Source organism: Emydura macquarii, unplaced genomic scaffold (genome assembly GCF_026122565.2).
Source record: "Emydura macquarii macquarii isolate MOO-44397 ecotype Brisbane River unplaced genomic scaffold, CSIRO-AGI_Emac_v2 contig_2473, whole genome shotgun sequence".
NCBI lineage: Eukaryota > Metazoa > Chordata > Testudines > Chelidae > Emydura > Emydura macquarii.
This window is the reverse complement of record NW_027132610.1, coordinates 19,683,955-19,696,708: the sequence shown is the minus strand read 5'-3', so window position 1 is coordinate 19,696,708 and position 12,754 is coordinate 19,683,955. Positions and strand designations below refer to the sequence as shown.

The 12,754-nt window shown below is 39.0% G+C and overlaps 1 protein-coding gene across 5 annotated transcripts in view; it reads left to right on the top strand.

Annotated features, from left to right (window-relative positions):
- Positions 1-12,754, top strand: part of FNDC3A (fibronectin type III domain containing 3A) — a 194,057-nt gene that overhangs the window by 128,201 nt on the left and 53,102 nt on the right. For 4 of the 5 annotated variants that reach the window (XM_067563103.1, XM_067563099.1, XM_067563100.1 and 1 more), the window contains 4 exons: positions 3,295-3,353; positions 8,737-8,894; positions 10,222-10,281; positions 11,827-11,965. In XM_067563103.1, coding sequence (XP_067419204.1) covers positions 3,295-3,353; positions 8,737-8,894; positions 10,222-10,281; positions 11,827-11,965 — 416 coding nt within the window. The remainder of the gene's footprint in view (positions 1-3,294; positions 3,354-8,736; positions 8,895-10,221; positions 10,282-11,826; positions 11,966-12,754) is intronic. The other variant, XM_067563102.1, reaches the window with a different exon arrangement.

Below are 12,754 nucleotides of genomic sequence, written 5' to 3'. Positions count from 1 at the left end.
TACCCATAAGCGGATTCTTTTTGACTGTTTGCTGTTTCCTCGAAGAAAACCTGCACAACACCTTCAAAAGATAAACCTGGTAACTTAAATTCATACCTCTGCTGGACACTAAAAACTATGGACTTACCAGAGACACTGGATTTATGGCTCATTACAACAATTTGTAACACACCCTACTTGCCTGCTAACCCTTAATAGCCCATTTCATTGTAAGTGGTCTCCTAAAGTGTGTAGTAACCCTTTGTGCTTAACAATCTATCCCATCTTGTATTTATCTTACACACACTGGTTATTCTCTCCAAACCTGAAGATGAGTTCTGTGTAGCTTGAAAGCTTGTCCCTTTCATCAACAGAAGTTGGTCCAATAAAAGATGTTATCTCACGTACCTTGTTGCTTTGCATTTTGCTAAAGGTGGTTCTTAAGAGTGCAGTATCCCTACCTTCATTCTATCCATTTTCTTATACTTGCATCATCACTGTAGTGCGTTAAGTGACACAACTAACATCTATCATGTGTAGTACATTCTTTCCCTCATCCTCTCTCCACAGGTAGAATTGTGTGCACAGTCTAGTATTTTGTTGTGGTAAAGCTTTGGTAGTTTTTAAAAATGGACACACTGTGCTTAAGAGACATTCTTCGTTTCAGCTTGTTTATTTCAGCCTTTAGTTTCTACCATTGGTGCTCAAGTTTCCAGCCCTCTCTCTTCATTTGGCTCAGGGTATCAGAAAACAAAGGGGATTTGTGTGAACGATGAAGAGGATGGGGCAGTTTGAGGGCCAGTGAGTCAATGATAGAGGCTAGAAGAAAATGATTTATAGTTTTTTAAAAAACAATTTAAAATGAAGAAGGTTAAAATTGAAACAAAACATTTAAAAATTATCTAACTGAAACAGTTCAGTTGATATGCACTGAATTTTTAGGATTAACAGTTTGCAAAAAAAAAAAAAAAAAAAGATTTAAAATGATCATCCTGATCCAAGATTGGAATTTTCAAAAAATTAAAAAATTATATGGGATGGAGTAAAATTTTTGGACCCATTTCTAGTTAGGATGTGCAGCACTGAGCCATGTCAAAGTCAATGAAGAAGGAAAGTGGCCATGCTGCTGCACGGGAGAAAGCATCCCCTCATCATCAGTTGTCAAAGGTCAGACAAGTTGCTGGCCTGCTCCCTGACTAACTTTGTTGCTAGGCAATCAATGAGCCCAGCTGTATTGCCTTGGAACTGACAGAGTGGCCTCAGTACCTGATTGGCTGCTGGTTTAGCAGTCGTTTTATAAGCCTGGCACCCACAGCAAATCAGTGGCTGCTCAACAGGTACCATGCTGACAGCTGTGCTTGCCCTGCTCCTGTTTCCAGTCCTTGCTCCAGCTATCCATTCTAGTCCCTTCTTCTGCCTGGTTCTCATCCTGTTCCAACCCAGTTCCAAATCTGCTCCTTCTACACCTACTGTCCACTCTGTATCCAACCCCTGTTCTGCTCCAGCCTTCAGCTTCAATCCTCAGCTCAGTCTCTGGCTTATGACTCTGGTTTACCTTCCGGCTGACATTCGGCTTCTGTCTCCCTGGTACTGATCCTCAGTTCTGCTTCCAGCCTACAACTGGCTCATCCTCCAGTTTTGGCATTCAGCTTCTGTGCCTCCAGTACTGACCCTTGGCTAGCTCCTGGACTCTGTCCATCGCCCCCAGCCCAGCTCTAACCAGTAGACTGAACTGTTGTCTCAACCACTAGGACTAACCACCCATGGCTTGGCTGGCTACATCATTTCTGCGTTCTCCCTATTGAAAGGGGTGGGGTTGTTGCTGGGGCTGCTGCATGGCTATATGACTGTTGCTTGATTGCCTATTTTCAGTGTGTGTGACTAGTATTGCCCTTTATGTACAGTATGTTGCAGCTTTTTAGTAAATTTAAAAACAAGATAGCATATCAGTAAGGACAGACTTCTTAGCTGTCAATATTCTAGATGTAATACTCAGAAAAGTGAAATTCTACTTCTCTCAGTGAAAGGGTGAAAACAGCTTTATTTCAAAGGTTACAAAATAAATCAGTGAACCATTTTACTGTACAGTTATAACCCTTAAATATGTGCTGTATATTTATAAGTAACCAAACTTTGTAGAGTAAGAAAACAGACTGTTCAAATTTTGGTTTGATTTTACCTTTGTTGCTATGATTTGCACATCATTTCATTTCATCATACAGATTTTTAATAGATAGTATACCTCTGTTTTACTTGAATATATTATAGAGGTTTCTCTTCAATGCAGCATCCAAAATTTTATTGGATAACAATAGAGAATCTTAAAAACAAAGGTATTTCTACATAATCACTTATAAACTGTAATTGCTGTTTTTCTCCTAACAGCACAGCAGCTCTAGGTATCAGAATGTTTTCTTTCTACTTCCATCTTCACTTCTTCCTTATCTTTTCTGTTTTAACGTTCACAATTGCACTTGTGTATCGATTCAAATGCAGTTATTCTAAAGTTCAGTCTTACTCTACTATGACTAAAAATCTCAAATAAATACATACATACACACAGAGCAGGCCCTCTTTGCAAGTATGCTTTATTTCAGTGGATTTTATGTAAAACTTAAAGCTGAGTTAAAAAGAGGAAATACTTTGTAATGTGACCTAGAATTGCAGTAACATGAGCATAACGGGTCACAGATATTTTTAAAATCAACTTTCACAAGAAAAATCCTATGAATATAAAATACTGAATGGACTTGATCTCACTTTCTGTTGAGAGATTTAGCAAATTCTATTTGGGGGAGGTGGGATCATTTGAAATGTGGTCATTTTTAAAAAAGAAATGAAGGAAAAATACCCAACTCAAACCTAGCCTTTGCGCTACTTACGCCGGGTTAGATCAGTTCACTTGCTAATTTATCATTTGATTATTTCAGTAGTACATATGAGAAAATGTATGAAGCATCTTAACTAAGTGTTTAGTGAGTGTAAACACTTTTTAACTATACTAAGAAAAAAAATGGGGTAGATATCTGAGATATCCAAGATATTTCTTGAGCCCTCCAAAGCTGTGGGTTATTTAAACTAAAATAAATATATATTTAGGAGATGATCATGCCTCTATGATCTATTAAATTTACACAACCCTCTTGTTTAGGACCTCTTATTTCAGTTTTAGAGTGTCTTATATGAATGTAGTTTAAGTTAATAAGGAAGTTCCACTTCCACACATCTAAATGTGTGTGTATTGTCTGGATTTTAAAAGTTTCTTTATTGTGAAAACGTTGAGCAATTATTCATGGACTTTGTTTGTTTTTCAAGAAATAGATGAAGAAACAAAAGCACTCGAAGCACTTCTTTCTAATATCAGCAAGCCAGTGGTAAGTAAATGCTACTTTCCATAAAATCACAATTGAGGTATTCATGTTTCATCCTGTAGTGACACTTCATTTTCTGTTGTCCAGGTTTGGAGGACCTTTAGATAGCAACAATAATGAAAAATCACCAGACTGAGGGATCTTTAGTCACTGAAGTTCAAAGTGGTTATTTAATTAATTTTAGAAAAACTGACTCTTTAAGGATTACTAAGCTGAATTCTTTTCTTGCTCACCCTGGTATAGTACCAGTGTTTAAAATCGTTCAGATACACACAGATACAACAAAATAATGTGATTCTATCTGTTCGGTGTATATGGCATTAATGCAGCTAGCTATCCAGGTAAAAGTCTCTTTTAGAGTAGGCTCTATATCATTAAAGGAAGCAGGGAAATGTTTATTAACATTCAAAATTAGTTTCGGAACTGTAAAAACTTTCAGTAACTTTTCAAATAATTATTTAGTATTTTACAAGCAGAAATTTGCTCATTCATACAGTACTTGTATAGGTGTATGTGGGTTGCTGATGGATATAGCCTTTGCAATTTGAAGTGCTATCAGTATGCTGGTTGAGCTGCAACTTATTACATCTTCTTTTAATTGAAGTTGAATTGAATGATGTCTGTTTTCACAATTCCTAGGTGAGAATAGGGCCTTGGATATGGAAAAAAAAAAATCGACTAATTTACTATTGAGCAAAAACAGTGGGATTCACCCTGAACAAATCAAATACTATCAAATCAAGTACTATCAAATGCACAAAGTAAACAAATTGGAAAAAATATTTTTTCCTCTAGTCTGTTACTGCATATTCACCTCCAGACCTTTTATTTGCTGAGTTCCACAAGGATCAATTCTCTCTCAGTTCCTGTTCAACATCAAAGTGAAGCCATTAGCATACTACTGAGACATAATGAGCTCAGATTCCAAAAATATGCAGATGAGAACTCTTTGCATCCCTCAAAACATATGGCAAGATCACTTCCATCATCCTAGCCCAATGCTTGACAAGTATTAACTCATTCGTGAAGAAAAGTTGGGTGAAGTTAAACCTGCTCAAGACAAAGATTCTGCTGGTTCGCAGAGTGTAATTGTCCTCGTTTGGGGGTTGGTCAGGAAGCATGGCCTAGTGGTCAGAGCCACAACCCATGAACAAACAGCTGAGGGGTTGTTGGTAGGGGAGCCCAGGCCCTCCCACTCCACCAATTTCCAACCCAGGCCCTATACATCTACTAGTGGTCTGGCAACCTAGAATGCTTAAGGCTGCCCTCCCTGGGCCACTTCGTATCCCTCCCTCCCCAGGCCAGCTTAGTCCAAAGCTTTCCCCTGCTGGGTAGTCCAAACCAAGAAAATAAAAAGGGATTACCAATGTCCAGGGTCCATATGCAGGGGACAAGGGAATACTTCCTTCTCTGACTGTTTGTGGGATGGGTCCACGCTTCCCTCAGGAAGGGCCCTTTAGGGCAGTGATGTTAAAGACTTCAGCCTTCTCTTGTCTCTGTGCTGCTGGAGCTATGAGCTGCAGGTCTACTCTCTTCCAGATCTGTCACCAAATGAGCTGTTTCCCTATCTTTTTATTCCGCCAGATGGAGCATTTGCTGCAGGTGTGGCGGGGCGGGGCTGGCTGCGCCCAAAATAATCCCTTAATGCCTTGTTGCCCAGTGTGGGGTTTGTACACCCCATCACATAGATGCTCACAGATGTTCAGATGCTCAGAGTCAAATTGATCATCATTCTCAAGGTCAGGAAGGAATTTCCCCCCATATCAGAGTGGCAGAGACTTTTCACCTTCCTCTGTACCATGGGATGCAGGTCACTTGCTGGGTTCATCTGGGTATATTTCACCAAATCAATTCCCTGTCATTGCAGGGTCCTCTGACCTTCGTGAATGTCAGTCCCTCCTATTCTATTCCAGTGGCACACACAATAGTTTAGTCTCCAAGAGTTGTAATATTTTAGTCCAATCCAAGTTATTGGGTTCAGTGCAGTGATAAATAGACGGGATTTAGTGGCCTGTGTTGTGCAAGAGATCAGACTAGATGATCTGATGGTCTCTTCTGGCCTTAAATTCTACAAGTCTATGGCCTTGTCTACACTGGCGGCAGCGGCATGTGGATACATGTAGCTGCACGCTGCAGTGAAAAGCAGACTGCGTCCACCCATGCTGTAGTGAAAGATTCTGGTGGCAGGAAGCAGTGGGGAAAGGCTCCAGCAGCCCCCCTCTGCTGGTGCCTTTCCCCGCTGCCTCCCCCCTGATGGTGCCTTTCCTCCTGCCAGAGCCTTTCCCTATGGTGGAGAAAGGCTCCAGAAGCAGGGAGCTGCCAGAGCCTTTCCCCACTACCTCCCCATAGCCTTTCTCCACTGCTAAAAATAGCAGTTTAGGAAGGCACTGCTTGAGTGTGTAGAGAGCCATGTAGGGTATATATCCTAAAGTTCCGGTGTCTTTACTCGCCTAAGCAATGTCTTGCTGTCCACACAGCTATTTACACCTGTGCTGGGGGCTGTGTGCAGAGTATATACTTTATGCATTTCCATAAGTGTAGACATAGCCTGTGATGCTAAGATCTCGCATAATAGCATTTACAAATAATCTGTGGCTGGCCAGAAACTGCACCACATCCTTAGCTTCAAGCATATTTATTTGTTACCTCTAGTGAGACTATCAGCTCTGTGGAAACTACACAAGTCCTCCTGAGGGAATTCTGCACCAAAGAATGAAAAATTCTGTGCACAATATTTTAAAATTCTGTATATTTTATTTGTCAAAATAGGACAATATAATCACGCCAGTTTCAATTATTTTGGTAATTTATTTCAAAATACATGCTAGCAAGTATGTCTGTAACAGTACAGACAACAAAAAAGATTCAGGAAATGTTTTTTTGACAAATAGATTCCTTACTATTCCTTACTGAATTCCCCCAGGAGTATAAGTAAAAATAGATCAAACAACATGTCTTACGGACATTTACAAAGTAAAAAGGAAAAAGATCAACATTAGTTAAGGTTAATAGTTTTAACATTGTATTTGCCCTCAAAGTATTTTTTTTTAAATGGGTAAGTAAAATATCTTTCATTATGAATGATCCTGGTAAAAGACAAGTAGTTAATATGCCTAGGCAGGTTAATTTTCATTACAGTTTCATACAGCTATTTGTACTAGTGTTGAAAGGCCATTCCTAGAAGCAAATCAACCTAATAAATGTAAAGACAATAGGTGTGTGATTTGTGTCACCTTAGATGCTGAATTTGACACATTATAATTTTCAGATGGTGAAAACATTAGGCCCATATTCACAGAGTGTGGAGATGGTTGAGGAGGGGGCTGTGTAGGGGGTTCAGTAGGCAAGTTCTTTTTTTTAGCATTTGAGCAAAACTGGGAACTCTGGAACCTCAAAACCAGTCATTGTTGCTAGCCATTTTTCCATCTACCTACAAATCAATTTAACCAACAGATATATTTAAGGCTGTTGGACATTAGCATAGTAAATCTGGATGATTTTTTCTCAGATTAGTTTTATACATGTCATACCTCCAGCTCCTTTCCTCTAATAAATGAAGTTAACTAAATTTGAAAGCACACTAATAATAGTTGAGACTCAAAGTTGGAGACGGGGGTGGCAGAACATAGGGAGATAGGAGCAACGCTATCAGTCAGCTAAAAACTTTCTTCCCTTCCTTCCAACTACCATTTGAAAGGCAACTGCCTGGCTGAGTCCCAGGTGCCCTAGAGTAGAAAGGCAATGGGAGTGGAGGCTCCAGCACAGCTGCCTACACTCAGCAAGGTAGGCCCCCACACAGCTGGGTTTCACACTGGTTCAGGCTGTCGCCCTTTTGGCTCAGATAGGAAGGCTCCTTCACTTCACTGACCATCCGGAGCAGGCCAGGCTCCCCACAGGATCCCAGCCTGACGCTCGTGGAGAATAAGGATGAGGACAGGGCCTAGCCAAGGATCCCTGCATGTCCCCACAGTTGCTTGTATCAACCCCGTGCCTCTGCAGGGGCAAGGGGCATGCACTGTGGCTGCCTCTCAATGGGGAGCGCGGGCCACTAGCTACACACAGGTGGGGGATCACCCGGCATGCATAGATCCCCTCCCCCATCCCAGGACATGGAATTGGCAGCAAGGCTGCACCAGACCCTGACACGCCTGCCCCAGAAACACCCTGGGGCCCTGCCCCTCCACTCTGGACACACTGCAATAGCAACCAAGAGGGACAGAGTCTTGCACGCCCGCCCGCCCGCCCAGCCACCCTCTTCCCCAAGGTGGTGATGTAAGTCTCCCCTGGCTGCTCCCGATGCCCGAACTACATGCCCACTCAGGACTGCTGTTTGGGATGGCAAGGAAAGAGAGGCCTGTGGCTTCAGAGCTGTCTTTTACTTGCCATTCTAGTTCCCCCTAGACTGTCACATCAGAATCAAACTCTTGGTCTCTATCTTGGAGGCACTTTATGGTTTTGGACTGGGATCCCTAAAAGATCACCTAAAGCTCTGGAACAAGAACTGGACGGCAATCAACAACTTTGCTTCTGTGACACAACAGAGTTGTGTACTGCAAGGGTGAAGCTTGTTTATGCAGAAGACACAGCTTTGTCAGAGGGCTGGTCTGAGACTGCAGAACAGATTCTGCAGGATCAAAGAACCACTGCAAACCTTACCACTTTCCATTCCAATGTTCAAATGCACTTAAAACTTACCTTCATTAATAATAACCCAGCATATTTATGCTTAAAAAAAGAAAAGAAATCCATGAACAAATTTCCCCTTTGGGGAGAGGAAGGAAGAGAGCACCATACACGATAGATGTTAGTCATGTCACTTAATGTGCTTTTGAAAGGCACTCAGATACCATGATGATTGGCACAATACAAGATTTTGAAGATAATAGAAGTTTTTCAGTTTTAGTAATCTTAAATGTTACATATAACAATAGGTAACAAATGTTTAGACAGGTGTGATTTTTTTTTTAATTCTTGTTGATGGTGTCCCTTTAACTTAGCATATCTTAACAAGTTTAATAAAAAGCATTAGAGCCTTGTTAAATAAAAAAAAAAAGTTATTCCCAACATTTATATACAAGGATGACAAATAAATGTAACCAGACTGTTCACTTGAATTTTGCCACTAGATGGCTCTTGCTACTTATCTATATTCTTTGGTTGCAAACAGTTTTGTGTCTGAGCATGGAAGTGATCATGCCATTTTCTGTATTTCCAAACACATGAGAGTTTGGTCTCACTACTAGCCTAACCAGTGAGTTATTGTAATTGAACAGATATTCTGAAAAAGTCACATTTTCTGTTCTGTTTTAGTTATGCTACTTAGTTATCAGTATTTGCACACAGTTGCAGTTATATGACAGAGTTCTTAAATGTTATGTTTCTGTAGATATCAGACATACAGGCACGGACAGTAGTACTTGCATGGTCCCCTCCATCCAGTGGCATCAACGGGGATGCTGACAAGAATAATGTGCCGGAGGTATATGTTTATGAAGTTCTGATTTCAAACACCGGAAAAGATGGAAAATACAAAACTGTATATAAGTAGGTATTTGTTATCTTTATTAGATTAATGATGCCTTGAATTTTGTGCATTAAAACCTCTTTAAAAAACTGCCTTCTGTCTACAAACTGAGATAATGAGAAGTCTCACACAACTTCACTTTGGAGGCAAACTGTTTTAATCGGTAGGATGAAACTGCTTTATTTCCCTATTCTTTATCAATAATTTACTATTTAGAAGCTTGATCCATTAAGGAACAGAATGACTTCATCTTCCACTGACTATACTTCAGTTCACTACAATGGATGTTGAGGTTTCTGAAACAATACAGGATCAGATCTAAATCTTTTTTTTATTTATTTACTTCAATTTGTACTATTACTATCACCAAAACAAAGGCACCCTTCCCTGGTTCTGAGACCCCATGACAGTCGTTTATAATTTTTATTACTTCTTGGCAGCAGCAAAATATAAGCAAAACTTAAGTCTCACCAACAGAGTCCTAGACCCTCACAACTCTTTCCCTCTCTCTAAAACAAAGGGAGAAGAGATGAGTTTTCACAACATAATCTAAAAGCTAGCAAAACCAGGCTAATGACACATTCCTGGGGGCTGCACTTCTTGCTTGCCTCTCGCAAGTAGAAATATGCAAGGGCCACCTCAAAGAATAAAAAAGTTATTTACCAAAGTAACTGGTTATTCAAGTGTTTTGCCTTTGCGTATGTACACTACCTGCCACAATTCATCCAAGTTCGAAACTCATAGGACTTTTGAGTTTAATAGAAGGAATGTGGTTAGGGCTACATAGCCTTTTTAAAGCCTCAGTTCTGTACAAGTAGTTGTATAACTTGAAGTAATTGGGACTCACTCAGTCCCAATAAGAACTGCTCTCCTGGGGAGGGTGTCCCGCATCACAGGTGTACTGGTGTTCCCATCTCAGGTGTTCCCACAGATGTGAATATACAGTGACAGCTCTCTTGAAAAATCAGTTACTATTTTAAATAATCATTTTATGTACCTCAGAGAGATTTGTGAAATTCAGTGTTTAGAAAGGGTTTATGTACATGTTTAGTATTTTAATGTATTATTGTCATATAGTGTCCACTTAGAATGGGACTCAAATGATATCTCATACATTGGGTGACTGAGTAAAGTGGAGGACAATCTTTTTTTTTTATATAAAAGAACTGGAAACCAAAAGATAGATACCTATGTCTTTAATAAATCACCACTAAATATACAACAACAAAGCACTAGCAGATAATGGGGAGCAATCTTGCACTGCCAGATGGATGGATTAGATTATTTCCATCTTTAATTTGTATAATTCTGAGACAGTATTTTAAACAAAATTGTACTTCTTTCCAGTGGGGAAAAAACTAGTGTTACCATAAATGATCTCAGGCCAGCAACTGATTACCATGCAAGGTAAGTACCCTTCTTTTTATATATTAAATGCAATGCAAATTTTTAAAGATTAATTTTCCACTTTTGAGACAATTCATTGTAATTAGTATATATAACAGTATGAATGCAGTAACTGACTTTGATGTCTTCAGTCTTAACCATCGGACATGCTGCTCTTCCCCTGATGATCACTGTAATTTGTTACAAACTAGCCACAGTTGAAATGTTGATACTCTCAAAGGAAGAGTAGTGAACTCTTTCTCCAGGAGGTCTGAGACTGGCAGATTCTGGAAGCCAGTGTTTTGGTTCCTTGGTCCACCACACACCATCCTTCCTCCTTCTCATTTCATGCCACCAGAACACCCCTGACACTCTCCCTTCCTTCCTCTTATGCCAGGGGCAGGGTTGGCATAGGAGGTAATGGACACCTCTGCCAGGTTTCCACCAGTGGAGAGTTCACCTACACAAGAGGAATTCTCCACTGGCTGTCTCTGCACATTTTAACACCACTTTGTGCGATTTACACAGCGTGGTAGCAGACGAGAGAATCTGACCAATTATGCATTGTTACAAGGGTCCCTTTCTCACTATAATTCTGCAGTTCTAGCAAGAACTACTGCACAATTCATGACCCATGGAAGAAATGGCAGAGGGTGGGGAGAAGATGCCATGCTTGGTTCCTTTTCCTCTCTCTCTCTATCTCTCTTTCTTGTTTCTAATTTAGATGCTAGTTAATGAGACTTCAGACTAACAAAAGGAGGTGGAGAATACACATTTAACTGGATAAATATGTATTAAAGTGCCTAACATTAGGTGTCCAGGCATGAAAATTTTGGCCTAAGTATGAAACATGAAGTCCTTAAGCCACAAAGGTTTTTAGGTTTTTCTCTAATTAATGCAGGTAGGTGGTCAATAATAAAGACCAAACTTGAAGTTATGATATGTTATATTTTTCTTTCTGGCTTTGCACAAATTGTGAAAATTGGTGGAAGTTGCTTAAATTCTTTCATGTATCTAATACTCTAAGCATCAGTACATCTCATACTGTTTCTTTTTTAAAAATTGGCTTTTCATGTTGTAGTAGTTACTGCATATTTATAGAATTTGTACAATATTAATCTTCTAGTATCTGAAACCAAAATATGGAAGTTGATATATTTCAGTGTTTTTGTACACTTTTACCTTTGGATAATTTATTATTTTTTATACAGTGGTCACCATTAAAAGTCTACTTTTACATGTGATTACCACATAGTGGTATCCAAGATACTGCAAGAAGATAGCTGTGGTTTCTCATATATAATTATAGGGAGGGTAATTGTTGACTGATGGGAGTCATTATGTATGTATAGCCAAAGCAATGCATTGCATTTGTCCCCAGCATAAATTATATTGAGCAGAATTTGTCCATCTTTTTTTATTATTTATTTTTAACTATAATATTTGGGGGGAAGGGTAAGGATGTGCTATTTTTTTAACATTGTAAACTCAAAATATTCAGGTTCTACAGAAATTGTATATTTACATTCTGAAACAAAATGTTAAGGATCGCTTTTACTACTCTAGAGTCCAAGCAGAATGCAACTGCATAAAGGGCAGCCCTTCAGAAGTTGAGAGTTTTACAACAATGAGCTGTGAACCTGATACTCCAAATTCTCCAAGGATAACTAACCGGACCAAAAATTCACTTACTCTGCAGTGGAAGGTAAAACTTGTAAAATCCCTAGAAAAAGATTTAATTCCTGCTTTCAGTGCAAATCTCAGTGTAATCTTAACTAGGGAATTACTGTACTCTGGAGTAATGCATTATTCAATCAAGCCCAAAGGATGCTTTCAACATTTATTACTGCATTCATTTTTGATGTATTATTTTTTCTGTTTCACAATGATTATCAGCAACTATTTACAGTACATTGTAAAATATTTGTTATCAAATGAATGCTTCAGTATCTAAGCTTTTGTGTTTAAACAAAAAAAGTTTGTAGATTTTATTGTTGTGAAAAGAGAATCCTAAAAATGTGAACTCAAGTATAAACTAAGTGTTATCTTTGTGAGACAGGAGACAGCCCGACCCAATAGCTTAGAGAAACATAAACTGCTCCATTCATCACGGTTGAATTGTTCACATTCTGAAACCTAAAGATGGCCAACTTAAATGTCAGCATAGCTAACTAAATCACCGCTGATCATTTAGATATGTCACCTAAAGTTTCAGCTTTTAAAATTTAAATAAGAACTTGTGTCATCATTTGCAGATTATTTCAAAATCTAAAATACAAACTATTTTTAAAGTATTTTATTGAAGTGCTGTCTTTTTGTTTATTAAAACTTAGTCATAACCATTTCTATTTACACTTCAGTATCTGTACAGTATATTTTTGTCAAATGTATTTTACAAAGACTATTGTGCATTTAACTGAGTTTATATTGATTCTTTGTTTTTAGTAGAAAATGGGTTGTACCACTTATTTTTTTAGGTAGTAAGTTACTTATG